A 25,945-nucleotide genomic window follows, 5' to 3' on the forward strand; every position below is an offset into this window, starting at 1 on the left:
CAAAATATCATCACTCATTTTAGAAATAAAAAAATAATTAAACAAAATTAAAAAATTATGTAATTTTTAACTATTAAATTGAAATTTATTAAAATAATAAATAACATAAGGTAATGGTGTGTGTAAAATAAATTTTAAAGTAAAATATCATTATTAATAATAATAATGATTGATATCAAATTGACCATTTGTGTACTATTTTTTTTAGTAAAACAAGAACTAGATGTCAGTAGCTAATTTCTATAACTTGTTTATGGTGTCCATAATGTTATATTTTAGTTATTTGGACAAATATTTGAGTGAAAAACTAATTGTGTTAGATGATATTATAACATTTGTGGGTAAATTATGACTTGTTTATAGTGTCAATAGTGTTATACTTTAGTTATCTGGACAAATATTTGAGTGAAAAACTAATTGTGTTAGATGATATTACAACATTTGTGGGTAAAGTCATAACTATTTTGATTTTCCATGACGGTGACTCATTCTATAACTCCCCCAAAGTAAAGTATTTTTTTTTATGGGAAGTGACGCGGTTAGGGTTTGTGGAAGAGCTTGCATTAAGTGGGTTTATAAGTATCATAATTTCTTTTATAGATATTCTAAAAAGTTTTCAATCATGGTATTGAAAGAAATTTGGGACCCATTAGCAATCATTTGCGCTACATGGATATCAATTAATATCTTAGTAGCATCATATCTAACTAGATTGTCATGTGTGACTTTAGATTGAGTTCAGTACAACTTTTTAATGTGTCATTAGAAAGACCCAAAGTTGTGCATATTTTTCCTTCAAATTTATAAATGTACAATTGTATGGGATCTTAAACAATTTTGGAGAAGCATATTGAAAGTGAACATCTTTCTTATTTTGTCTCTGGTCATTTGCAAACAAGTTGCAAGATATGAATTGAAATAATTCTCAATATACATGATGAAAATTTGCTCCATTTAAAGAGAAAAATTATGAACAAAATGGTGAATTTGACATAATGATTTTAATTTTGTAAATGATTATATTTATAGTTGAAAAATAATAAGTGATAGATAAGCATGATTTATGTGTGTTATTAAAGAAACAATGTTGATAAGCGTACACTAGACTCAACTCACACTAAACGAAATTATTCATAAAACATTGATGGTGATAAGATTCTTAACTTGTGCACAAATTGTTGATTAGTGTGACATGAATAAAAGTTTTTTTTTGTTGATTATGTAATTATTTATTGTTAGATAACATTGCATTTATTGTTGTTTCTTCATTCTATGTAATAAAAATTATTTTTGGAGTTGTAATTTTTAAAATATCATACCAATAATATTGAAAAGTTTTTAATGTACTGTTAAGAAATGTAAAAAATTGTTTCAAAATTAAAAATTAAATTAATCTTACAATGTTACTATAGTATACAAAATTCATTTGTCAGCTAATAGTTATTGAAATAAAAAAAAATCATAATTGTATGACAAACAAATTAAAAATTTATTCATTAGATCAATGTCAACATTTTACATGGAAAATAATTAATTTAAAACCATAGACAATAATTATATGAAGTTGATGTTGCATTAATGTTGAGACATTTTTTCTAGTGTGACTAATTGTGTGACAATAGAAACATTTTTCCATTCGTCTTTGTTGTTCCCTAATGTCCATTTCCATTCTTATTCGACTTGACTTGAGCTTATCCTTTCAAGTTTTTTTCACTTCTAGGTTTGACCACCAAATTAGTTTAATATAAGTTGGTCAATAGTTATTGTGCTTGAGTTCTTCAAGAAGACCTTCATACATCTTAGATACTTGTTTCGAGGTTTAGACATGAGCAATGTACATCACAATATTGTGATGTGTGTGTTTGCATGCACAACAAACACATGTGAACATGGCAAGTGAAGTTTTTAAACTTGCCACAATCACACCACAATTCATCTAATTTGACTATGAATCACCTTGTTGGTCAGACCTTTTGTCATAATTTTTGTCTCCTCCATTAGAAATTTTGTGCTCCTTTTGTCAAAGGTAAGCTACCTTAACTACCCATGGACACTTGTGAAGGCATTGTTGGTCGATGATACTACATGGATGACATTGAATTATAGGCAGATGAGGGGTCATGGTAGAGGTTGCAAATGGATTTGATGGACCAATAATAAATAGTTGTTGAGATAGAAATATTGAGTAGATGAAAGGCGGTTGGTGGAATGACAATTGGAATGGCATGTGAAGTTGATCCATATATCCGAAGAATTGAGTCGGGTGAACACTTGACGGACGAAAAGATTGTTGTTGAAACGATTCAACTTGAGAAGAACACCCGACATGATGTTGATAGTGAGGTTGTGTAATCTCCTCTTACATATTATGTTGTTTTCGAAATATGTGTTAATTTCAGCGTGGTCACAATGTTTAGGTTGGGACCTATTTAAATTGAAATTGTGAATAGATTGTAGTCACATTTGAATGGTTGGAACCTCATTCTAAGCACCCTTAATGCTAAATTGCAACCTCCACCCGCACCAATGTATGTTAAGTTTGAATTCAAACTTAGTTTGTCAGGGAATCTCTGAACACCATTGTTCAATTGTTGTACCCATCTAAACAAAACAAGAATTGTTGTAGCCATGTGAGGAAAGAAATGAGGTGGTGCACGTGATCTCATGGAAGTCACCAACATTGTGTGAAACTTCTTCATTTCGTGTCATCCAAAGTCATCAATCGTGAAGGCAACTTCTGTGTTTTGAAATTGAGAAATAAAAACAAATGGTGTGAGAGTTCAATGCAAAATTATTTGTCCATTCTATCTTTGATATAATGAAACAAAGTGTACGTGTACGTGATATTTTTTTTATACACATAAAGACTACAAAAATAGACATATTTGTAAATTAATTAAGAGATTAGACTTCTCACAATGAATCAAAATTCAAATAATTATGTTAGATTGTACTTAACTGAGACACAATTTTTGTCATGTAATAAGAGAACAATAGAATAGACTTGTACCTTATATCATCATTTGTTTTAGTTCATATTTCTCAATTATTGTAGCTATATAAAATAAATTGGAGAAAAAGTTTGCAAGACACAATATTTTCTCCTTCTAATATAAAGTTCAAACAAAATCATAATGGTAATATAATCTTTCTATAATGTTCTATCACTTTTTTTTTTCTCTATTTAGCCAAGACACATACAAGCTTGAATATGTCTTTACATGCACTAGTTTATGCTACATTAGGACTCATCTCAAGATAAATTTATAACCCATCCAAATCCATAGGTAGACTATTTTCTTTGTATACTTTCATCAACTATTACAAATTTGCATTGCGTCCCAGAACATACCGACCATGTATACTTTCTCCCACCATGGTACTGCGTTACCAGAAGACTGCCACATACTAGAGTTTATTGCAGACTGTGATAATGTGTATAACTTTGTAGCGTACACCAAAACAAGGAAGACTATGTAACTTTGAGGTATGTATATAGTTGAAAAAGGAAAAAGATAATATTCTTATATAATTTATGTAATTCTTTGTTACACTCTTCGTCCTTGAAAAAGCTAAATATATGTCAGTTTAAGCCATGTATAAAGAATTGCATCCTTATTCCTTCATTGTTAAAACTAGCAGTCCCAATGCCCCAATCAGTATATACTGCAAAAAAAAAAATGATGATTGATGAATTCATATTAAGATGCTAATATTGACACTATTAAACTGTAGCCCAAAATAACAAACCTTTAGTACAGGAATATCAGTCATTATTATTGTAACCCAACCAACATAAGGCAAGAACCTGCAGAAAAGACACAAGTAATGAAGTTGTATATACGTAAGTGATGAAATCATGTTTGGTTTATAATTTTGAAAAATGATTTCGCAAATTTCTTTAAAGAAATAAACGAGCACAACGATTCTTGACTCCAAATTTACTCCAAAAATGTACTTATTATGCCCAAAGCAATTCTCTTTGACGCGTCCAAAAGAGAAGCAATAGTAGAAGCTTAGTCCTAATGTAATAGGATTTACCCTACAGCTCTTCCCATAATATGGTGTTCTTGCAACCACTTCTGGCCTGGATTATACATAACCCTGTCATCTGAAGGATTGTTGTCTCCTGAAATGCATATCAAAGAAATGTGAATGTTTGGTCAATTGATGAAAGAAATTATTGAAACCAAAAAAGTTAATTACTTACCCCATGAAAACAAAATACTAACAATAAACTTTTAGTACTAATGGTAATAGCTTTATTGAACCGTGACCGAAAAATATAATAATATGGATCATCTGCTGACAATTAGAATATAATATGGAGATATAATATAGGCATCATGTCTTTTGTATTGTACCTTTTGTGAGGATATAAGCTTCTTCAGTATTTTGACGTTCACGAACCTAAAAAAATCAACAAATTGAGTATTATTTATCATAGTCATCAAATAATATTGAAATTTTAAAAATAGAAATAGCCAATAAATCCATTTTGTAAAATGAAAAATGGCTTATGTTGGGTAAACTAAATAGTACAAAAAAAATGTTGAGCAGCAGAAAATTAAAGTCATACAAACCTCAATTACACGGTGAACAATTGGAATGTCTTTTCCCTGTACAATGTATAGTTGCAACCACATTAAACATAAATAAAATTTTCAAGACTAGCATTATATTGCAAGAACATATATGATGGCCAAAACTAGTCTTTTCTTGCAATATTGGACATAATCCTTATTTATTTCCTACCTTGTTATAAAATTTTGTTGAATAATTAAGTGTTGAGAAGAAAAGAGAGTCAAGGTTAGTTCTCTATCTCTCAAAAGGATTAAATATGTTTTATGCAAGAAAATAGCACATTTTTTGTTTTGACTTTTATGTAAATCTTGTTAATTGTAGTTTCTAACTAACAAAATAATGGGATCTAATCTCTTGTAACACCTGTTTTCAGTATTTAGAGAATGATTAAAATCTTAATATACGAAAACGAATTAATAGTTTTTTTTATATAAAAACTAAAATAATAAATAATAATATTTTCACAAGACTAAAAGTATATTTGAATTCAAATAAGTGGATTTTCACTACCAGCTTCAACCTCTCATTGGCTACTTGTGTAGTAATATTGGGAGTACTTTTCGGTTTTTCCATTTTTCTAAATCCAAATTTTATTAAAAAAAGTTAAAACAAAAAAATTTAAAACATGAATAATTAAAAAAAGAACAGTAATATTTTCATGGAACAAAAAGTAGGTTCTTGTCAAAGACATATTGTTGTAACAAAAGGCTGATGATCAATGCCAAGAAATTGATAGAATAATATTGGAAAGCATTTCAAAATCCACAACCAGTACAGAACAAAATGATAATAATAATAATAATGATGGTGCATACATCTATATTGTAAACCACAATGTCTCCTGCACGAATGGGATCCTTGCTCGTGTGCAAAAACAGAATGTCACCCTGTAAGAAAACCATATAATAGTCAGCATCACAAAATGCAAATCACCATTTTACATCATTACCACACGTTGAAATAAACAAAAAAGAATAACAGAATACCTTCATTACCAGTCATATCCACTTAACACTAAAAAAAAATATTATCTTATTATAAATATAATATTTTATTTCAAAAAAATTGTCGAATCATTGTTTTTTAAAATATTTTTTTATTAAAAAATAACATCCTTCGTCCCTAACTCAAATTAAACTTACATTCCTCTTTTACCGTCGTTATAATTGTTGTTTGATGGGTTCTTTTATTATTATTTATTACGTATTTAAATAAAATAAATCGTTTCTCCCAATTCATGGAAAAAAAATTATACCCTAATCTTTTCGGTTTTTCATTTTTTTATTCAATCAAAATTCATTCGATAGTCTTCGTTCGCACTTTCACAAGTGACATAAATTCAATAGTTTCACAATTTAAAGGGATAATATGCAAAGTAGAAAATGTGTGTGAGTGCAATGTTTTGAAACAGAAAGAAGATTATGCATAATTTAAAAATAGAGCTTACTCGTCCGAAACCAGGTTCCATACTTGCGGAAATAACGACGACGACGGGTGATTGGCAGCCGCTAACACAGATTAACACTTTCCATATTACGAGCGCCGATGTTACAATCAAACCTAAAAACAGGTTGCCAAGAATAACAGAAATTAGCGACGATTAGGTAATTGATTTGGTTGATCATGAAAGAAATGGTACCGAGACTGATGAAGTGGTTGAAGAGTTCTCTGAGCTGAATGGAAGTAACAGAGTGAAGAGTGTCTGCGACCCAACCCATTGTTCTCTGCGCATTGGTAGGGTTGGAAACGGTTCACGTTTCCTTCTTGTTACTCACAATGAATGCGTTTGGCTCTTGCAGTGCAAAACTTAAATATGGTTGGGTTACCATTGACTTCAAATTCACCACACTTACAATTCAAACACGTATACGTAGTTTCCCCAATGTCTATGCGACACGTGTTCCTTCTATTTCAAAATATCTCATCAAACTGTGGATGAATACACCAATAAGTACAGATATTGATTTTAGTTAAAAAAAATTATAATCTTAATATAAGTTTTTTAATTTTGTTTGTTTATAAAACTTGTCAGATGTGTTTATAATAAAAAAAGTTAATATATAATTAATCTAAAAAAATATTAAAAATTTTAAATTTATAAAATGGAAATATTATTGTTCTTACCAGAAGGACCAAGAACACTAAAATCAGTTTGATAAGATTAACTTTTATACAAATCTTTCGAACTTTGGGTTGGACTCTCTCAGTCTCTTCTTGGGCTGGATACTCTGGGCTTCTCCTCACATTGGGTGCTCTAGGCTTCTCCTCAAGGTAGATGCTCTTGGCTTCTCTTTCGGCTAAGTGCTCTCGGCTTCTCGGTTTTGCATTAGAACCTTTCGGTTTTTTCGATAAAACCTCTCGGTTTGTTTCTGCCATGCAAAAAATGAGACCTTTCGGTTGTTGATAAAACCTGTCGGTTTTTGTTTTCTGCCATGCAGAAAATGAGACCTCTCGGTTTTTGTATTAGAACCTTTCGGTTTTGAGAAGACCTCTCGGTTTTTGTTTTGTGCCATGCAAAAAAATGAGACCTTTCGGTTTTTGTTTTGTGTCATGCAAAAAAATGAGACCTTTCGGTTTTTGTTTTGTGCCATGCAAAAAAAATGAGACCTTTCGGTTTTTGTTTTGTGTCATGCAAAAAATGAGACCTCTCGATTTTTGTATTAGAACCTTTCGGTTTTTTTATAAGACCTCTCGGTTTTTGTTTTGGAACCTTTCGGTTTTTTATAAGACCTCTCGGTTTTGTATTAGAACCTTTCGGTTTTTTGATAAGACCTCTCGGTTTTTGTTTTGGAACCTTTCGGTTTTTTATAAGACCTCTCGGTTTTGTATTGGAACCTTTCGGTTTTTTGATAAAACCTCTCGGTTTTTGTTTTCTGCCATGCAGAAAATGAGACCTCTCGGTTTTTGTATTAGAACCTTTCGGTTTTTTATAAGACCTCTCGGTTTTTGTATTAGAACCTTTCGGTTTTGAGAAGACCTCTCGGTTTTTGTTTTGTGCCATGCAAAAAAATGAGACCTTTCGGTTTTTGTTTTGTGTCATGCAAAAAAATGAGACCTTTCGGTTTTTGTTTTGTGCCATGCAAAAAAAATGAGACCTTTCGGTTTTTGTTTTGTGTCATGCAAAAAATGAGACCTCTCGATTTTTGTATTAGAACCTTTCGGTTTTTTTATAAGACCTCTCGGTTTTTGTTTTGGAACCTTTCGGTTTTTTATAAGACCTCTCGGTTTTGTATTAGAACCTTTCGGTTTTTTGATAAGACCTCTCGGTTTTTGTTTTGGAACCTTTCGGTTTTTTATAAGACCTCTCGGTTTTGTATTGGAACCTTTCGGTTTTTTGATAAAACCTCTCGGTTTTTGTTTTCTGCCATGCAGAAAATGAGACCTCTCGGTTTTTGTATTAGAACCTTTCGGTTTTTTATAAGACCTCTCGGTTTTTGTATTAGAACCTTTCGGTTTTGAGAAGACCTCTCGGTTTTTGTTTTGTGCCATGCAAAAAAATGAGACCTTTCGGTTTTTGTTTTGTGTCATGCAAAAAAATGAGACCTTTCGGTTTTTGTTTTGTGCCATGCAAAAAAAATGAGACCTTTCGGTTTTTGTTTTGTGTCATGCAAAAAATGAGACCTCTCGATTTTTGTATTAGAACCTTTCGGTTTTTTTATAAGACCTCTCGGTTTTTGTTTTGGAACCTTTCGGTTTTTTATAAGACCTCTCGGTTTTGTATTAGAACCTTTCGGTTTTTTGATAAGACCTCTCGGTTTTTGTTTTGGAACCTTTCGGTTTTTTATAAGACCTCTCGGTTTTGTATTGGAACCTTTCGGTTTTTTGATAAAACCTCTCGGTTTTTGTTTTCTGCCATGCAGAAAATGAGACCTCTCGGTTTTTGTATTAGAACCTTTCGGTTTTTTATAAGACCTCTCGGTTTTTGTATTAGAACCTTTCGGTTTTTTGAGAAGACCTCTCGGTTTTTGTTTTGTGCCATGCAAAAAAATGAGACCTTTCGGTTTTTGTTTTGTGCCATGCAAAAAATGAGACCTCTCGGTTTTTGTATTAGAACCTTTCGGTTTTTTATAAGACCTCTCGGTTTTTGCTTTGGAACCTTTCGGTTTTTTATAAGACCTCTCGGTTTTTGTATTCTGCCAACCTTTCGGACTATAACTTTTCGACTTCTTAAATAAGAACTCCGTTGATTGAGATTTGATTTGAATGAAACACTCGAGAGAAGGATTTCACCTGGAGTGAAAGCATCTTGATCCGAGAGGCTTGAAGTGCGAGATACACTCTCGGAAGGGATTTCACCTGGAGTGAAAACATCTTGATCCGAGAGGCTTGAAGTACGAGATACACTATCGGAAGGGATTTCATCTGGAGTGAAATCATCTTGATCCGAGAGGCTTGAAGTACGAGATACACTCTTGGGAGGGATTTCACTTGAAGTGAAAGCATCCAGGACCGAGAGGTTTGAAGTACGAGATACACTCTCGGGAGAGATTTCACTTGAAGTGAAAGCATCTAGGACCGAGAGGTTTGAAGTACGAGATACACTCTCGGGAGGGATTTCACTTGAAGTGAAAGCATCCAGGACCGAGAGGTTTGAAGTATGCGAAGCATTGATGAATTTAACAGTTTGACTCTTCATATGAATAACTTCTTCATTAAGTGTTTCAATCTTGAATAAGACTTTCTTTATACATGAAAAATCATCCATGACCGAAAGGTTTTACATACAACGATGAGTGTTTAACTGCCTTGGACTTTGTCTGCTCCTTATCCCTCCATCTCTAACAAAGCGTTTCAACTGCCCAACTTGAATCAATTCTTCAATTTTATCTTTCAAAGCTACACATTCTTCTGTATGACGACCATGATTCTTGTGGTATTGGTAATGTTTACGCTGATATGCTCTTTTTGAAGTTCTTTCCTTCTTTGGTGGTGAGATTATCTTTATTGCCATTGCTTATTGTAAGATTCTTGCTCCATTACTACTCAACGGTGTATATTGCTGAAACTTTCGGCTACGAAATTATTCTCTTCCTTTTCTAAACGAATGTCATCCTTCCTTTTCACTTATCTTCTTATCATTTCCATCCGCCCTCGAAATTCTCTCAACTCTTCCATCTGCATAAACTTTGATGCATGTTGTCTTAACTCATCAAGATTGGTTGCCAGTTTTTTGCAAAGACTGTCAGCAAATGGTCCCGGTTTCAGTGCTATAATCATATGATGCATTGTGACTTTCGGACTGAGATTGCGGATACTTAGTGCTACCTTTCCAAAGCGCTCCATAAATGTTCTTAGGGATTCTCCCTTTTCTTGCCTTATATTCACTAAGGCAATTGATGTCAGATGATGTGGTCGGCTTGTAGCAAAATGAGCTCCAAACTTTTTTACTAAAGTGTTGAAACAATCAATGGATAACAGTGGCAACTGAGTAAACCAACTCAGAGCCCTTCCCTTCAAATCTTTTCTCATTATGTACCCTTTGGTGGATATGTGTTCTTGGTTGAACAGTTTCAAATGATGTGTTTAAAATCGTCTCTTCATTCAACTTCCTTTTCATGTACGCATTCTCCGCCCTTAACATACTTAACTTTTCTTCATTTCTTTTCTTTAGTGTTTCGAACTCTCTTTGTAACTGCATGAGCATAGCCATTGACATGGAATTTTGATTATCTCTCTGCTCCCCAGATTGCTCTCCACCTTGTTCTTCTCTTTGATTCATCTTGTCTTCAACCTTTTTCAGCTACTTCTCGGCCCCATGGTGGGCGCCAAAATGTTCTTACAACAAGGACCAAGAACACTAGAATCAGGTGGACAAGATTAACTCTTATACAAATCTTCCGAACTTTGGGTTGGACTCTCTCGGTCTCTTCTTGGGCTGGATACTCTGGGCTTCTCCTCACATTGGGTGCTCTAGGCTTCTCCTCAAGGTAGATGCTCTCGGCTTCTCTTTCGGCTAAATGCTCTCGGCTTCTCCTTCAACTAGATGCTCTCGGCTTCTCCTTCAGCTAAGTGCTCTCGGCTTCTCCTTCAACTAGATGCTCTCGGCTTCTCCTTCAGCTAAGTGCTCTCGGCTTCTCCTTCAGCTAGGTGCTCTCGGCTTCTTCTCCTCACAGGTGGGTGTGTGTACCTGCAAGGCGCTCCGATGCCAAAGTCAGATATAGTTTTATGTTCATCAGATAAATTGAATCTTACTTACCTCTTGAGTTGAACCTCTATTTATAAGGCTCTCTTATTGGGCTTAAGAGTTACTTGGGTCTTTTCTTTTTGCACCTAACATTTTGAAAACACACACATGTATATTTGGGCCCATCTTATGGGCTTTGCTATAATCACTAATTTAATTTTACTTATTTACTTTTTATATTTAACCTTTCGGTTGAGACTTTCGGTACAACTTTTGATACAACCTTTCGGTTGACCTTTCGGCCTAGACAGTACAATTCCTTTAAGATTAATTGTATATGAATGTTGATTGATTTTTATTTTAATACAAATATATAATAAGTATTAAAAATATTAAAATAGAATATATATTCGATTATTTTAATCGATGATAGAGTTCGGACAATATTCATGAAATTCAAGTTTTTTATTATGGTTATAATATTTTTATTAAATAAAAAATATGTTAATATTTATGATGATGAATTGACTATTTAATCTAAAATTTGTATTGCGTTGTTTGTATAGTGAAAACAATAAAAAAAAAGTGTCTAAATGAAAAAAAAAATAGAGGGAAATAAAGATTTTCTATTGAAAGAAAATACAATTAATGGTTCTTTTGTTAAAAAAGAGAAATAGAATAATTTTTTTTAACATTCTTGTTATAATTTATATTCTCATATACCTTTTTAAATAATAGATATTTACATATAATAGATTATTGATTAACATAAAGAAAATAAAATTGATTGTCTACACATATTTATAAGTCACATAAATGTGAGTTTCAATAATTATTTTGATGTATCAATCACTTTGATATAAATATTAAACATAAAATAGTCAAAAATGTATAGAAATGACTATCTATGTATGATCCTAACGTTTTTTTAGGTGGGAGAAAAGAAAATTCATTCTTGTAATAGATAAGTTGTGTATACTGTTTATAAGAAAGATTTTGTTTGGTGTAACGATTCTTCAGTTGAATTTTTTTTTATAGAAATCATTTGCATAAATATTTTTAATATAACTAATTTTGCAAAGAAATTGTGAGTATAGAGGATGATTATGTATAATAGTGAAGTCGTGGGATAAAAACCATTTTTATGAACAGAGTATGAAGTTGTGTGACCCTTACAAATTCTTTGCATTTTAGGATTTGGAGATCTTATTATGTATGGTGGTTAATAGTATCTTTGCCTCAATTCTTCAAACAACTTGTAATAAACTTTGAATATTTCTTCTTGTAGACCATATTAAATACATGATTGAATTTTGTGTGTTTTCATGTAACAAATTGAACATGATAATTGAAGTTTCTAAAACTTTCCACAATTATACCATATTTTGTCTTGTATGACTATGAATCTTTTAGTTGTTCACTCTCCTATGCTAAATTTATAGTCTACTCTACGAGAAATTGTGAATTGTAGAACTCACCAAGAAAAAGACTCATAGTCTTTTTCAACACAATTTATGAACTCTGTTAGGTCGGTTGTAATGTATCCTACGTAAGTGTTCACTTGTACCTTAAAATATCACTCATTCATCATGCTACTTTCTTATTTTTAGTCTTTACTATGTTGTAATAGTAATTAAATTTTCTCTCAGACATTCTATATGCTTTGCAAAAAAAATAATGTCATAAATTTTGAAATTTGATATACAAATTTGTGACAACAACCATTTGTGCATTTTTAAAGTACAAATAAAGTTAAATGCAATATGTTAAGCGTAAATTATATTATCATGAGACAATATGATTTAAAGTGATCTTATCACAATTGTCTAATCAATATAGTCCAATCATTATAAATAAAGATAATATAAAGAATCTTTGTTTTGATCATAACAAATAATGACTAGTTTTAGTAAACTAATACATTTGTTTGAAGTATGTTCATTGGGTACAACCACAAGTTTTTTTCCATTAAAAGTTTAAATTTTACTATGTCATCAAACTATCTTGTCCTTTCAAGTAATAAAATGATAAACTAAAAGTTTATACAACAAAAGATGCAAGACTCAACAACATGTTATAATGAGACAAATAAATATTTTTTAATTCATCAAATTAGTCTTATGAAGTCAACATAATATTAATTCACGTATTATTATAAAGGATTTTACATAACATGCGAATTTTCTATAGTTGAATGATCAAAATAATATTATTAATGCAACTGAAAGTATATTCAAAATAAAAAGTATCGTATAGCACAAGTTGAGTGTAGTACAAATCTTATTAACTAAAAACTATCCACTTTGCTACAACTCTAACCCAGAAGATCAATAAATATATTCAAAGATTGGTTATAAATATTCAACTCCCACAAAACAAAAATATATTCAATAAATAGTAAAAAATTAGATAAATAGAGATTGAACAAATGATTTTAGATTGATTTGAATCAAACCGATCATACATCCAACATTAATCTACTAACCTTAGAGAGATTGTTTTCACTATCCCACTAATTCATATTACAACCACACTTCATATGTGAAACATGTAATCACAAAATATATAAACTAAAATATCTTGAACAACCTTAAAAAGATACTGCTTATGCAAAAACCTACTGCACACAAGTTACACCTCACATAGGTTGTGTTTGGATTGAGAAGTGGAAGTGTGAGGATTTGAGAGAAAAGTGTGAAGAAAATGAGTGTGTTTGGATTAAAGTATGTTAGGGTGGATTTGTTAAGAAAGTTTATATTGAAGTTTGTGATGGTTGTGAGAGTATTTTTTTAAAGGTATAAAGTTTAATATTATAAATTTATCCTTATCTTTAAAAAAACAGAATAATCAAATATTAGATATTTTTGTCTAAATTTAGATGAATTAAAATTATTAGTAGTATAATTCGATATTGTTGAATAATTAATTTTGAAAAAAAATATGAGTTATATATGTAAAATTTTGAATATATGTAAAAATTGTAAATTGTTATATAGAAATAAATAATTTAAATATTCATATTTAAAATTCTAATTAAAAAATCCTTTTGTATTAAATGTAAATAGTATTATTATATTTATAATAAATAATTATTATTATATAATTTATTTACTATAAATAACTATATATTTTTATATTGAAATTTTATTTTATTTTATTATTAATTATTATTATTTCATTTTATTAAAATATTTATGTTAGTTAAATTTATTTAATAATTAATATTTATAATGAATTTTATCTTTTATTAATGAAAAATGTAAAAAAAATGAGATCCTAAAATAGAAAATGACTAATTTGGAAAAAACTCAATGCTAAGTTGACTTTCTCTTTAGGGAGAGATTTCCTTTTCACACTTATATCATCTCGTCCATCTCCACTAAACCATGAATCCAAATAAAAAATATATCTTCATATATTTGCTGGTAAACAGTACATTTATAAAAACAAACAATCCGTATAAAACCACGTCAACATTGATGTTATTCCCATTTTATCCCAATTTTTATAAATGCGAACACAATATTTGCATATTCAAATATCGATGTTTTTATTGTTTTCATTAAATTATAATACTTCTTTTCAACTTTTATCAAATTTCACTTTATACTTTTTTTTTTTCTTGTTTCTTAAACTTATATATTTTTAATTAACAGATGTACACTTATATATTACACTAATTTTTGTAAATATTAAAAAAACAAACTTAAATAAATGGTATGTGTTTAACTCAAATTTACACTTAAATACTTCATATTTTATTATTTAAATATTTTTTAATTAGTAATAATATTTGTAATTTTACATTTTATACCTTTTAAAAAAGTTAAAAAATTTATCGTAACTACCACACTAATCTAACATACCCCAATCAAAATACTCTCATTATTTTCGTACTTTCCTCTAAAAATAAATAATTTTATATTTAATTATACTTTAAATTTTCTTACTTATGTTAATGCATTATTTTAATTCTTTAACTATAACATTTATGATTAGTATAATATATTGGGGTAAATTTCATATCTAGCACCATTTACACTTTTATTTCCCTAATTAACACCTTTTTGCTTTTATTTCCCTATCTAGTACCCTTTTGTTTTTATTTCCCTATCTAGCACCCTTTTATTTTTTATTTTCCTATCTAGCACCATTTCAAAAATAAATAAATAAATAATAATTTTTTTTTTTAATAATTTTAATTTTGAATGCATTAAAATATAAGTATTTTTAATGTTTAAAATAGTTAAAAATATAATTAATGAAAAAAGAAATGAATTTTTACAAAATAAAAATAAAAAAGTAATAAATTAAAAATGTTTAGTTTAAAATTATTTTTTTAAGAATGAAGAAAATAAGAAATTAAACCCTACAACAACATAAAAGTTGAATCTATAAACATAAATTAGTATTAATTTTATTATTATTGATGATGTAATCATGTTAAATTCAAGTAAAAAACATAGGACATAATTATAAAAAAACCAAAGTCAATTAATATTAATTAATAGTGGACACACAAATAATATTGAAGTGTTTACCCTAAATGCAAAATCCTAAAAAAAAACTAATGCAAATGCTACACTTAATGCTTAAAAATGAGAAGAAAAAAATGCAAAAATAAATGAGTATAGAAAATAAAAACAACAATAATAAAATAAAAACAAAAAACAAAAATAAATAAACAATGACAGAAAAAAATAATAACTAAAAACATATAAGATATAAAATAAAGACAAAAAAAAAGATAAATATACAAGATATACAAAAAAAAGTAAAACTCCAAACAAGATAAAGATAAGAGATATAAGATGATTCTAAATAAGTAGATGTTGATCATAAAAAGAAAAATAAATGAAAGATGATCATTCGTTTAATATTTTCTTTCTTCAATGGTACATTAAATAGTTTGTGCGAAATGAAACATAATTAATGACGAGAAGTGCACAATCCAATAATGTTGGGACATGTTCTTTTTGTGTGTCCTGGTGTTTGACAATATGCACATTTTTTTGTACGATCATGTTGTTCTCTTATGTCCATATCAGTCCTTATTCGACTTGACTTAGGTCTCCCCTTTGAGGTTATTTTCATGTCGGGACTTGGGCATAGTATTTGACCAGTGTATGCAGGTCAATACTCTTTATTTTTTAGTTCCATCAAATAGTCTTTCGTAACATGAAGATTTGTTCCAATGTTGTTGTTTTTATTTTCTATATTTATTTATTTTTACATTTTTCTTCTTCTTATTTTTAAGCATTAGGTGTAGCAATTGCATTTGTTTTTTTTTAGGTTTTTGCATTTAGGGTAGATAGACACTTCAATATTTTTTGTGCATTCAATATTAATTAATACTAATTGACTTTGATTTTTTTATAATTATGTCCTGTATTTTTTACTTGAAATTAACATGATTACATCATCAATAATAATAAAAATAAATACTAATTTATGTTTATAGATTCAACTTTTATGTTGTTGTAGAGTTTAATTTTTTAGTTTCTTCATTCTTAAAAAAAAATTAAACTAAACATTTTTAATTTATTACTTTTTTATTTTTATTTTGTAAAAACTCATTTCTTTATTCATTAATTATATTTCTAACTATTTTAAATATTAAAAATATTTAATTTTTAATGTATTTAAAATTAAAATTATAAAAGAAAAAAATATATTATTTATTTATTTATTTTTGAAATGGTGCTAGATAGAGAAATAAAAAATAAAAGGGTGTTAGATAGGGAAATAAAAACAAAAAAGTGTTATATAAGAAAATAAAAAACAAGGGTACTAAATAGAGAAATAAAAGTGTAAATGATGCTAGATAGGAAATTGAGCCAATATATTGACCAATTGTTTTTAAAAATATACTTTTTACTTAAATGATTTGAGCTGTATATTAATGAAGATAATAAGGAATAAAAAAATGTAATATGTGGAAATGAGTTTTAGAAAGAGGGAAAGGTTTTGATAATGGGCACTCCCATCATTGTCAGAATGACAGGTTTGCCACTGAGAATTAAGTAGCATGTTTCTCCAATCTTGGTTGGCCACTCACCCTCGCTGCGCGTTTCACGCCAACATAGATCCTGCGCCTTCACCACTCCCAAACCATGGAACCCACCAAGAACAACAGCTTCCTCCCACTCCTCCTCTCTCTCCTCTTCTTCACCTTCATCCTTCTCCTCTCCCTTGTTGCTTCCATCAACTCCTCATCGCAGCGCCACCACCGCCTCGAAGTTCCCGCGGAACAGCCACATTTCGTGGAGTCCAAGCTCAGGGCGAGTGCCGCATCGACGAGGGCGGTGCCGCGAATCGCCTACCTGATATCGGGCTCGGCGGGCGACGGGGAGAGTTTGAAAAGGACGCTGAAGGCTCTGTACCATCCGTGGAACCACTACGCGGTGCACTTGGACCTTGAGGCCTCGGCAAGGGAGAGGTTGGAGCTGGCGGATTTCGTGAGCAACCAGCCTCTCTTTCTGAAATTCGGAAACGTGAGAACGGTGGTTAAGGCCAACTTGGTTACCTACAGAGGGCCCACTATGGTCGCAAATACCCTTCACGCCGCCGCCTTTTTGTTGAGCCAAGCTCAGGACTGGGATTGGTTCATTAACTTGAGCGCTTCCGATTACCCTTTGGTAACCCAAGATGGTAGGAACCTCTCCCTTCTCTCTCTCTCTTTCTCACACACACACTACTTCTGAGTTGACTTCCCAAGTATGCGTGTCTTCTTGGTTAGACCAACTTTTTTCTAAACATGTCTATTACCATAAAAATAGATAAAATAGAAGAAGCTTATCTAGAACTGAAAATTATTTATGAAAATTGACCTAGATTTTTTTTTAATTTGTTAAAAACTGGTTTTAACTTTATTCAGGTTTGTTTTCTTATTCTTATGAAGAAATTTGTTAAAAAAAAGTTACCTTCATCACTCATTATGTTTCTTTAATCTGTCTTCTTCGTTGATAATTTTGCTCCCTGTTAAATATTGATTTTTTTTGTTTGTAAAATGAATTAAAAGTTACTTAACATTGGTTTCCATATCTTGCTTGCTTGCTTGACCAATAGTTATTTTTGTCGGCAGCTTCTTACTCGTTCTCTTCATCATATATATATATATATATTATTTATTTATTTATTTATTTTATTTTATTTATTTATTTATTTTTTTTTAAAAAAATTTCGGGAATAGAGTTTAAGAGGGATATAGACTGATCAGAAGTCATAGTTTTTTTTTTTTACATTTTATAGTTATTATATATATAAAAATAAAAAAAGTAACATATATAATAATCTATATTTATATAACATTATAATTTATGTTAGACTAAATGAGTTTCGTGCTGATAATAGTGTAAAGTAGTCATTCAATTATAAATTATTATAAGCACAGGAATTATATTAATTTTTACAATTAATATCTTTAAACTATATCAATTGTGGTTTTTTTTAATCGAAGAAAAGCGTAAAATTACGTTTTCATGTATAACTTTAAACTCCTTATATTATGTATTATTTGTTCTTTAAATGGAAATACTTGTGTTTTAGTTGTTTTATTGTTTCAAATAGTTATAAATAATTATTGAAATATCTATAAAATAGTTATTATAAAAATTAATAAAGTATATTCAAGATTAAACGTTACATAATGTTAAGTAGTAATATTCTTCAAGAAATTTACACTGCGGAAGAATTAATGATTCACTGAATAATTTTGCTGATTGTTGGAAGTTCAAAAATAATAGACAGAGAGAAGCACGAACTATGTTGCCCAGTTTTCGTTGTCATTGACCAACTTTTGCAATTTGCTATATTTCTTTTGCACAACAGATTTGCTGCATACGCTGTCGTCTATTCCCAGAGACCTGAACTTCATTGAACACACCAGTGATATTGGTTGGAAGGAGTAAGTTACTAATTCTCTTCGCCATTCTGTTCATTGCATGATTTATGAATGTTAATAACATGTAATATGTAAAGATCAATGTGTCCCTTATTTACAAGGGCTACTTTACTCGTTTGAATAGGTATCATAGAGCCAAGCCAGTTATACTTGATCCAGGTCTTTATGGTTTGCAGAAATCAGATGTATTTTGGGTATCGGAGAAAAGAAATGTGCCCACAGCTTATAAACTGTTTACAGGTGAGAAACTTTTTTCATGAATCACTGTTTTACTTTCCGCCCAACCCGTCAAATTTTTAGCTCTTTCAAATTCGAGTCGAGTCAGTTTAAGTGCTAAAAAATAATTCTAGTCCCTGCTTAGATTAAAGAGAATTACAAATACTCAGAGTAGTTAAGGAAATTCTTGAACGTAGTCCGACACTAATAATGTAAAGTGCGAAAGATAAAACATTGATATTTGATAGTACTGTTGTGTAAATGTGAATTTCAATACCTTTTCCACATACGCTTCCATTCTTTTGTCCAAAACTTCTGGCATTCATCTTGAAGTTATTTTTTATATATGTTTCCAGTGCTGGTTGGCAAGCATCCCTTGTGAGCTTCCAATCCTCATAAAATTCTTTTTATTCATAATTAGGTATAATAGCATATTCTCTAACTCGTGTCACTTCACAGTTTCTCTTTACTTGTTTTCGTAAATGTGAAGGTATTTTTACATATAACTTTGTTGCATGAAATTGGTTGAAATTCAGAAAGTAACTTAACTGGTTGTCTCAATCTCATGTCATGGGAGTTGTTAAATTATGATTCTTGATTTTGCTCAGGTTCTGCCTGGATGATGCTCTCTCGCCCATTTACTGAATACTGTATATGGGGTTGGGATAACTTACCGAGAATAGTCTTGATGTATTATGCCAACTTTCTGTCTTCCCCAGAAGGGTATTTTCACACAGTCATCTGCAATGCAGAGGAGTTTCGTAACACTACTGTTAATCATGACCTCCACTTCATATCATGGGACAACCCTCCAAAACAACATCCCCATTTTCTTACAGATAATGATTACCAGAAAATGGTGGATAGCAATGCACCTTTTGCTAGGAAATTTGGCAGGAACGAACCAGTCTTGGATAAGATTGATACGGAACTCTTGGGAAGAAATGCAGATGGTTATGTCCCCGGCAGGTGGTTCAGTCAAGCGAATTCAAGCACCATTGACCAATATTCTGGCATAGGAAATATCACCGACCTTAGGCCAGGGCCTGGAGCTGAAAGGCTTGGACGCCTTATCAGTAGTTTATTATCAGCAGAAAATTTTCAGGCAAATCAGTGTTCTTGACACCTGACATTGGAATGCCTATTAAGTTCATTGCTGCATTTCCATCACCCAACAGCTGAGAGGCGAACAATTCATTTATCAGTTGATGCCAGGAGGATGCTGTGAGAATATGAGTAAACAAAAGGGAAAACAGAAATGGCTACCTTTGACTTGATGTTCTACGGTAAATTTGTAAAAGGACCACGAGTATGCTGTCACTATGTATCAGCAGTTCACACGATTTATTAAACTTTACGGAATGACAAGTCATCGATGCAACCGTTGTAACCATTGTACTCTGTATGAGATTTACAGAAAATAAGATTCAATTATGTAATACGTGGGCATCAAGATGCTCGTTTGGCGGAAACTGCAATAAGCCGATGTAAAATATTCTCCAAATTCTTTATGCGATGATATGCTAGCTGCGGCATATCCTGTGTGTTCTTTCCTTTCTTTCTTTTGCTCTTGTTTTCCTCGTGAAGCACTGCCCTCATAAATTCACCAATAAAGGAACCACAATTTATATTTGATTTTCTTTTCATGTCCATAGGTTCTTGCAATTAACTATAATTAAGCTAAAGCATGTAAGAAAACTACTCACACCCATCAGAAGTTCTCTAAAGTCCCCATCTTGAGAATGGAATCCAGTAATCTACACATTTCCTGAGCTAGTGGATGAGAATGATCACCTGCAAGAAACTCTTCAACTTCATCATCCACCTCTATTATGCTGCATCCGGGCTTCTTTCTCATCCCTATTTCTTCGATCCTAGTTCTAACTTTTTTTGCCTCTGCTTCCCACCCAGCTTCTCTATATATATTGTAAGTAAGAACGTGAGTACCACAGTCAGCGATTCCCATATCAAGCAGTTTTTTCCATACTCTATTCCCAACATGAATATTTTTATGAATTCTACATGCATTTAGAAGAGCACCCCACACGTTAGCATCACTGGCTGCAAGTCCACCCATCTCCTCCATAAATTTCTCAGCTTCCTCTACCATGCCAGCTCTTGACAGAAGGTCAACAACACAAGCATAATGCTCCATTTTTGGGGCAATTCCATAAGAGCTACTCATTTCTTCAAACAGCCAAAGGCCTTGCTGAACCATCTTTGCATGAGTGCAAGCAGTGAGGACAGCCACAAATGTAGTCTCATTCGGCTTAGTCCCAGAAGCAGCCATTTGGTAAAACAACTCCAGCGATTTCTCTGCATCACCATTCAAGGCAACACCACAAATCATAGCATTCCATGCACCGGCATCCTTATTGACAATGCTCTGAAAAACAGATAAAGCAGATTCTACACTTCCACATTTGGAATACATGTCCACCAAAGCCGTTGTCAAAATTGGATTGGAGTCAAGTTGGAATCTCTTGGCATAGGAATGCACCCACAGGCCCTGTGCGAATGCACCAAGATGAGCACACGCAGTGAGGACCGAGACAAGGACGGACTCATTCGGCTTTGTACCCTCGTTTTGCATCTCCGCAAACAAAGCAAGCACTTCCTTGAAGTCACTAACTCGAGAATAAGCTGCTATCATGGCACTCCACGACACAGCGTTTCTGTCAGGCATTTGCTCAAACACTTCTCTAGCCTTGTCCACATTCCCCATTTTACCATAACCGTCAACCATCGCTGTCCCCAACACCACATCTTTCTTAGTCGTTTTATCAAACAATACCCGTGCATGTTCCACCTCACGAGAAACAGAGTAGAACTCGATGAACGCACTCAGCACGTAAGGGTCGTCGCGGAAGCCGAACTTAACGACGTGGCCGTGCACCAAACGGCCAACAACTTTGAAAGAAGGAAGAAGCGCAATGCAAGCCTTGACCAAAGGTGGGAATGTGTAGTTGTTAACGGCAATCCCGTTTCGGAGCATGGACAAGTAGCAGGAGACAGCGGGGAGGGGTAAACGGGCTTGGAGGTAGCCTCTGATCATGGTGTTGTGCATGAAGGTGTTGCGGTGGCGGAGGTGGCGGAAGATGGAGCGAGCGTAGGAGAAAAAGGAGGCGTCGTTGGAGATGGCTGCGACGGAGAGAAGCGGGGCGAGGGCATACGGCGTGTCGTTGTAGCGGCATCGGAGGATGTGAGCGTGTAGTTGCTTGAGTTTGATTAGAGTGTTGCATTTTTGCGCCACGCTTGTGAGAAACCCCTTCTCAACGCTCATTTCAACATCAATTCTATCTAATCGTCTAAATCGTCGACAATCGTCTAATAGATTGTCTTTAGGTATATCTATTAGATGGTCTATGAGCTACAATTTCATAAACACACAGTAGCTTACAAGTCATCTAATATATTTCGTTTATATTTATTATAATCCAAACTTTATTTACCGAAATATAGTATAGTGATTCTAAACAAGAGCAAACAAAAAATTGACGTATCATATGAATAGTAATTTGGTTAAAAAGATATTGTTGTTGGTTTACAAAAGGGTAGTAATTAGGCTTGAACTAATATTTTTATTGCACTTATTATTGCTCACTTATCATGGTTTAACTTAAGTTAAACCTTTGCTAATTTTACACTAATTAACCTAATTGAAAATTAATTTTGTGAAGTTAGTTTTTAGTTCCATTCTTGCAGACTCTAATGTTTACCTAATGCAAAATTTAAAAGCAGGTGAAAATCCAAAACCTTTTTCCATGAATTTCTCAAGTGTCAACAACCCATCATCTCATATTAAACAAAATAGCAATCTTATTCTTAAAGATCAAATTCATGGTAGTGGTGATTCATGAGTATGAGTAGCATTTTCTCTAATCTCTAACTCAACCTCCAATTCATTCCTTTCTATGACTCTTCTGCTAAATTGATAATTTTCTTTCCAATGTTATCCCCTCTGAAGAGTCCAACAAAAGCAGAAGGGATGCTCTCCACGCCTGATGAAATGTCTTCAAGTACCTTTAACTTTCCTGTACGAAGGTAATCTGAAGTTTTTGCAGAAAAATCTTCAAAAACATGCAGAAAGTCAGCAGCCAGAAATCCTCTGATGTTGATTCTCTTGTACACAATCTCCAACATGCTTGGTGCAGCTTTTCTTCCAGGACCAGTGTACTCAGATATCACCCCACAAACAGCCACTCTTCCAAATAGCCTCATATTAGCAACTGCTGCTTCCAGCATCTCACCCCCAACATTGTCAAAATATACGTCAATTCCATCAGGAAAATACCTACAATATAACACATAAACCTACATCAAACACAATCCAATTGAACTTTCTAACTTTTATTCCAAAATGGGCTTCTGATTCTCTTCTTCCATCACTAACTAACCTTTTAAGAGCTGAGTTTAGATCTTTTTCTTCATTGTAGTTGAATGCTTCATCAAAACCTAGCGTTTGTTTAAGCAATTCCACCTATGGCAACAATGCATGGATTAGGCTTTTAAGCTTGAAAACCAATTAAGCATAAAATCCTAACCTTAGTTACTTTACCTTTTTGTTGCTACCTGCACAGCCAACAACATAGCAACCTAAAAGCTTTGCATATTGCCCTACTAAATTTCCAACTGCTCCACAAGCTGTTGAGACAAAAACCTTTTCATCCTTTAGGGGTTTACACAATTCAAAAAACCCCGCATAAGCTGACAGTCCGTTGAATCCTGCATCAGATAATGGAAATTAAAGCATTACTTATTTTATTTTTTTGTTATTTGTAAGCTATTTTATAGAAAGTGTTCATATAAGTGTATTAATATTAATAAGTGAACTTTAAGCCTAACTCAATGTTATAAAACTAATTTATAAGGTGAGGTTTGCACCTACTTATATACTGTAAAATATTCTTATTTCTAGTTCATGTGGCATCTCCAACGCACTCCCCTCAAGTCGAGGCTCATAAACTCATGTGTGAAACTATATATTTATGGGTGATCTAATGACGACCCGATAAACTCAACAAACTCTCGATAGGATAGACTCGAAAATAACTCTGATACCATATTAAGAAGTAGATTTATGTCTAATTTAACCTTATAAAACTGATTTATATATCATCATTCCTAATCGATGTGAGATCTTCAATAAAGTGTTCTTCATAATCATTACAAACTTTACTGTATAAAAGTGATAAATGATATGCAGGAATCGGTAATTACCCAGAATTCCAAGATGATAGGAGAGTGGAAATTCAGAGGACTCTAATCTTTTTATGATATTCCCTTCTTTCACCAAACTGTACTCTGCCCACGTGAATACTCCCAGCACCAAATCATCTTTCTGAAACTTAGAATTCCCAGAAACCACAACTTTTCCAATAACAGCACCATCAATAGTCTGGAATGTGTGAACACAGAACAACAACACAATAATTAATTCTCATGAAGCAATAGGATCAGTCATAGATAAACATCAAAATGATCTACTTCTACTTGGGTGGTATTTGGTTTCCTGCAGAATTTTCAAGAATTACAAACTCAATTAACATAATTTTAGATAATTGTTAATGTAATTAATTACTCGAGAATTGATTTTAAAAGTAATAAAATATCCAAATTTATGGCATATATAACTTTAAATCATCAATTTTGTATACAAATTTGGAAATTGATCCAAACACTGACCCTATCAGAGAATTGAGTTACCAAAACCAAAATAATGAATGATTACCTGGCCTGGATGTATGGGTGCTGCAAAGCTGATAGTACCCTGAGAGGAACTAGAAAATTTCATGCGGTTAATGTGGTAAGGGTCCATAGAAATGTAGAGATTCTTGACTATGATATCATCAGAACCTGGTGCAACTGACAGAGCAATTGTCCCAGTTTTAAGCTCAAAATTGGACTCTCTGGGTGCATCTTCAATGTGATGCTTTATCACTATGTATTTGTTCTTCACTTCCATTTTTCCGCCTTTTTTCCTCTTCTTGCTGCTCTCTTTCTCTATGGACACAAAATTTATAGAACGAAGAGGCATGATCAGAAAACACACTCAAATGTTATTTTTATAAAAGACACTTTGGATTTTTTTTAAATAATATTAAATCCAATAAAGTAGATGGGTTTCTAATCTATTTCAATCATTGAATTGGAGTTTTCTAATTCAATTTAAATTAGAATAAATTCAATTTGAGTAATTTTTCAAATTATATTTAAATTTATATTTGACTTAATTTGATGGAACTTAACTTGTATAGACAGTTCAATATTCGGTCTCTGGTCTAACTCGAGTTTAGTTAGACTCATCTTGATTTGATTTGAGTTCGATCTAATTTAATCAAGTTAACTTAAAATTATATGAATTTGAAAACTTAAATATTTTTTAATACCCTACTACTAGGAACCTAAAAGAGCTATACATAAAATTAATTATGTATAAGAATTTTCTCCATTGATATTTAGCAGGATAATGGCCATTAAATATAAATTCATTGATTTTAAAAATATTCGTTTATAGTATTTTTAATAAAATAATTTGAATAGCAGTGATTATATAACTGGAGAGAATATGAACTTGTTAATTATCCTTTCAATTTCTTAACCACCCCTTCTTATTAATTGAAGTAAAATCCAAAACCAGTGGTGAGTTAGGAATCTGGCCTGCAATAAACAAACAAAGAAAGGAGACATCTTTGCTTATAGACAAAAATGGAATCATATGCAAACATGAAATCTCTAAGCATTCCAGATTCTTTGTATGTCTGAAATTCTATAAGAATTTTAAAATTTATTCAAGATGATCTCGGTCTCATACACTTTGACATCTCCGGATAATAACACATAGATAAGTATTTACGTCATTAAAAATATTAATAAGGTTGTCTTCCACACATGCTCATCATCCATCTTCATAAAAGACATTAAAAGACTACAAACATGGGAAGATCTCAAGGCCTATACATTGTTTTTTTTATCAACAATAAGAATTGAATAATAGGAATCACTAACCAATTTCTCTGGTCTCCCAAACCATCAAAATGAGAGAGTAAAAAATAATCTACCACTATAAATCCCGTACAATCTCAAAACAAATCCATTACAATCTCACTACCACCATA

General features: G+C 31.8%; 4 protein-coding genes across 5 annotated transcripts; 1 reads left to right on the forward strand and 3 right to left on the reverse strand.

The window, feature by feature from the left end:
• Positions 1 to 3,470: 3,470 nt before the first annotated feature.
• LOC137822765 (uncharacterized) lies at positions 3,471 to 6,367 on the reverse strand. The gene is made up of 8 exons (XM_068627758.2): positions 6,224 to 6,367; positions 6,032 to 6,144; positions 5,400 to 5,471; positions 4,584 to 4,619; positions 4,365 to 4,410; positions 4,042 to 4,129; positions 3,751 to 3,808; positions 3,471 to 3,666 (listed from the first exon to the last, which is right to left on the reverse strand). Exons 1-8 carry the CDS (start codon positions 6,300 to 6,302, stop codon positions 3,616 to 3,618), a joined length of 543 nt encoding a protein of 180 aa, XP_068483859.1. The 5' UTR covers positions 6,303 to 6,367; the 3' UTR covers positions 3,471 to 3,615.
• A 10,320-nt stretch (positions 6,368 to 16,687) lies between these two features.
• Positions 16,688 to 20,362, forward strand: LOC137821312 (beta-glucuronosyltransferase GlcAT14B). Of its 2 annotated transcripts, none has more exons than XM_068625833.2 (4): positions 16,688 to 17,359; positions 18,539 to 18,614; positions 18,736 to 18,851; positions 19,436 to 20,362. In XM_068625833.2, the coding sequence occupies exons 1-4, from the start codon at positions 16,822 to 16,824 to the stop codon at positions 19,948 to 19,950; spliced, it is 1,245 nt and encodes a 414-aa protein (XP_068481934.1). In that variant the 5' UTR covers positions 16,688 to 16,821; the 3' UTR covers positions 19,951 to 20,362. The 2 variants fall into 2 exon arrangements, with proteins under 2 accessions (XP_068481934.1, XP_090151683.1); XM_090295557.1 differs by having other exon boundaries at positions 16,690 to 17,359; positions 18,788 to 18,851.
• On the reverse strand, positions 20,284 to 22,202 carry LOC137821311 (pentatricopeptide repeat-containing protein At5g66520). The gene is made up of 2 exons (XM_068625832.2): positions 20,534 to 22,202; positions 20,284 to 20,416 (listed from the first exon to the last, which is right to left on the reverse strand). Exon 1 carries the CDS (start codon positions 22,108 to 22,110, stop codon positions 20,539 to 20,541), a length of 1,572 nt encoding a protein of 523 aa, XP_068481933.1. The 5' UTR covers positions 22,111 to 22,202; the 3' UTR covers positions 20,284 to 20,416; positions 20,534 to 20,538.
• Positions 22,203 to 22,569: 367 nt separating this feature from the next.
• LOC137822645 (2-alkenal reductase (NADP(+)-dependent)) lies at positions 22,570 to 24,874 on the reverse strand. Its single transcript, XM_068627587.2, has 5 exons — positions 24,559 to 24,874; positions 24,048 to 24,225; positions 23,386 to 23,552; positions 23,225 to 23,307; positions 22,570 to 23,121 (listed from the first exon to the last, which is right to left on the reverse strand). The coding sequence occupies exons 1-5, from the start codon at positions 24,862 to 24,864 to the stop codon at positions 22,740 to 22,742; spliced, it is 1,116 nt and encodes a 371-aa protein (XP_068483688.1). The 5' UTR covers positions 24,865 to 24,874; the 3' UTR covers positions 22,570 to 22,739.
• Positions 24,875 to 25,945: the final 1,071 nt, after the last annotated feature.

This window comes from Phaseolus vulgaris, chromosome 9 (assembly GCF_051622355.1).
Source record: "Phaseolus vulgaris cultivar YP4 chromosome 9, ASM5162235v1, whole genome shotgun sequence".
NCBI classification, from domain to species: Eukaryota; Viridiplantae; Streptophyta; class Magnoliopsida; order Fabales; family Fabaceae; genus Phaseolus; species Phaseolus vulgaris.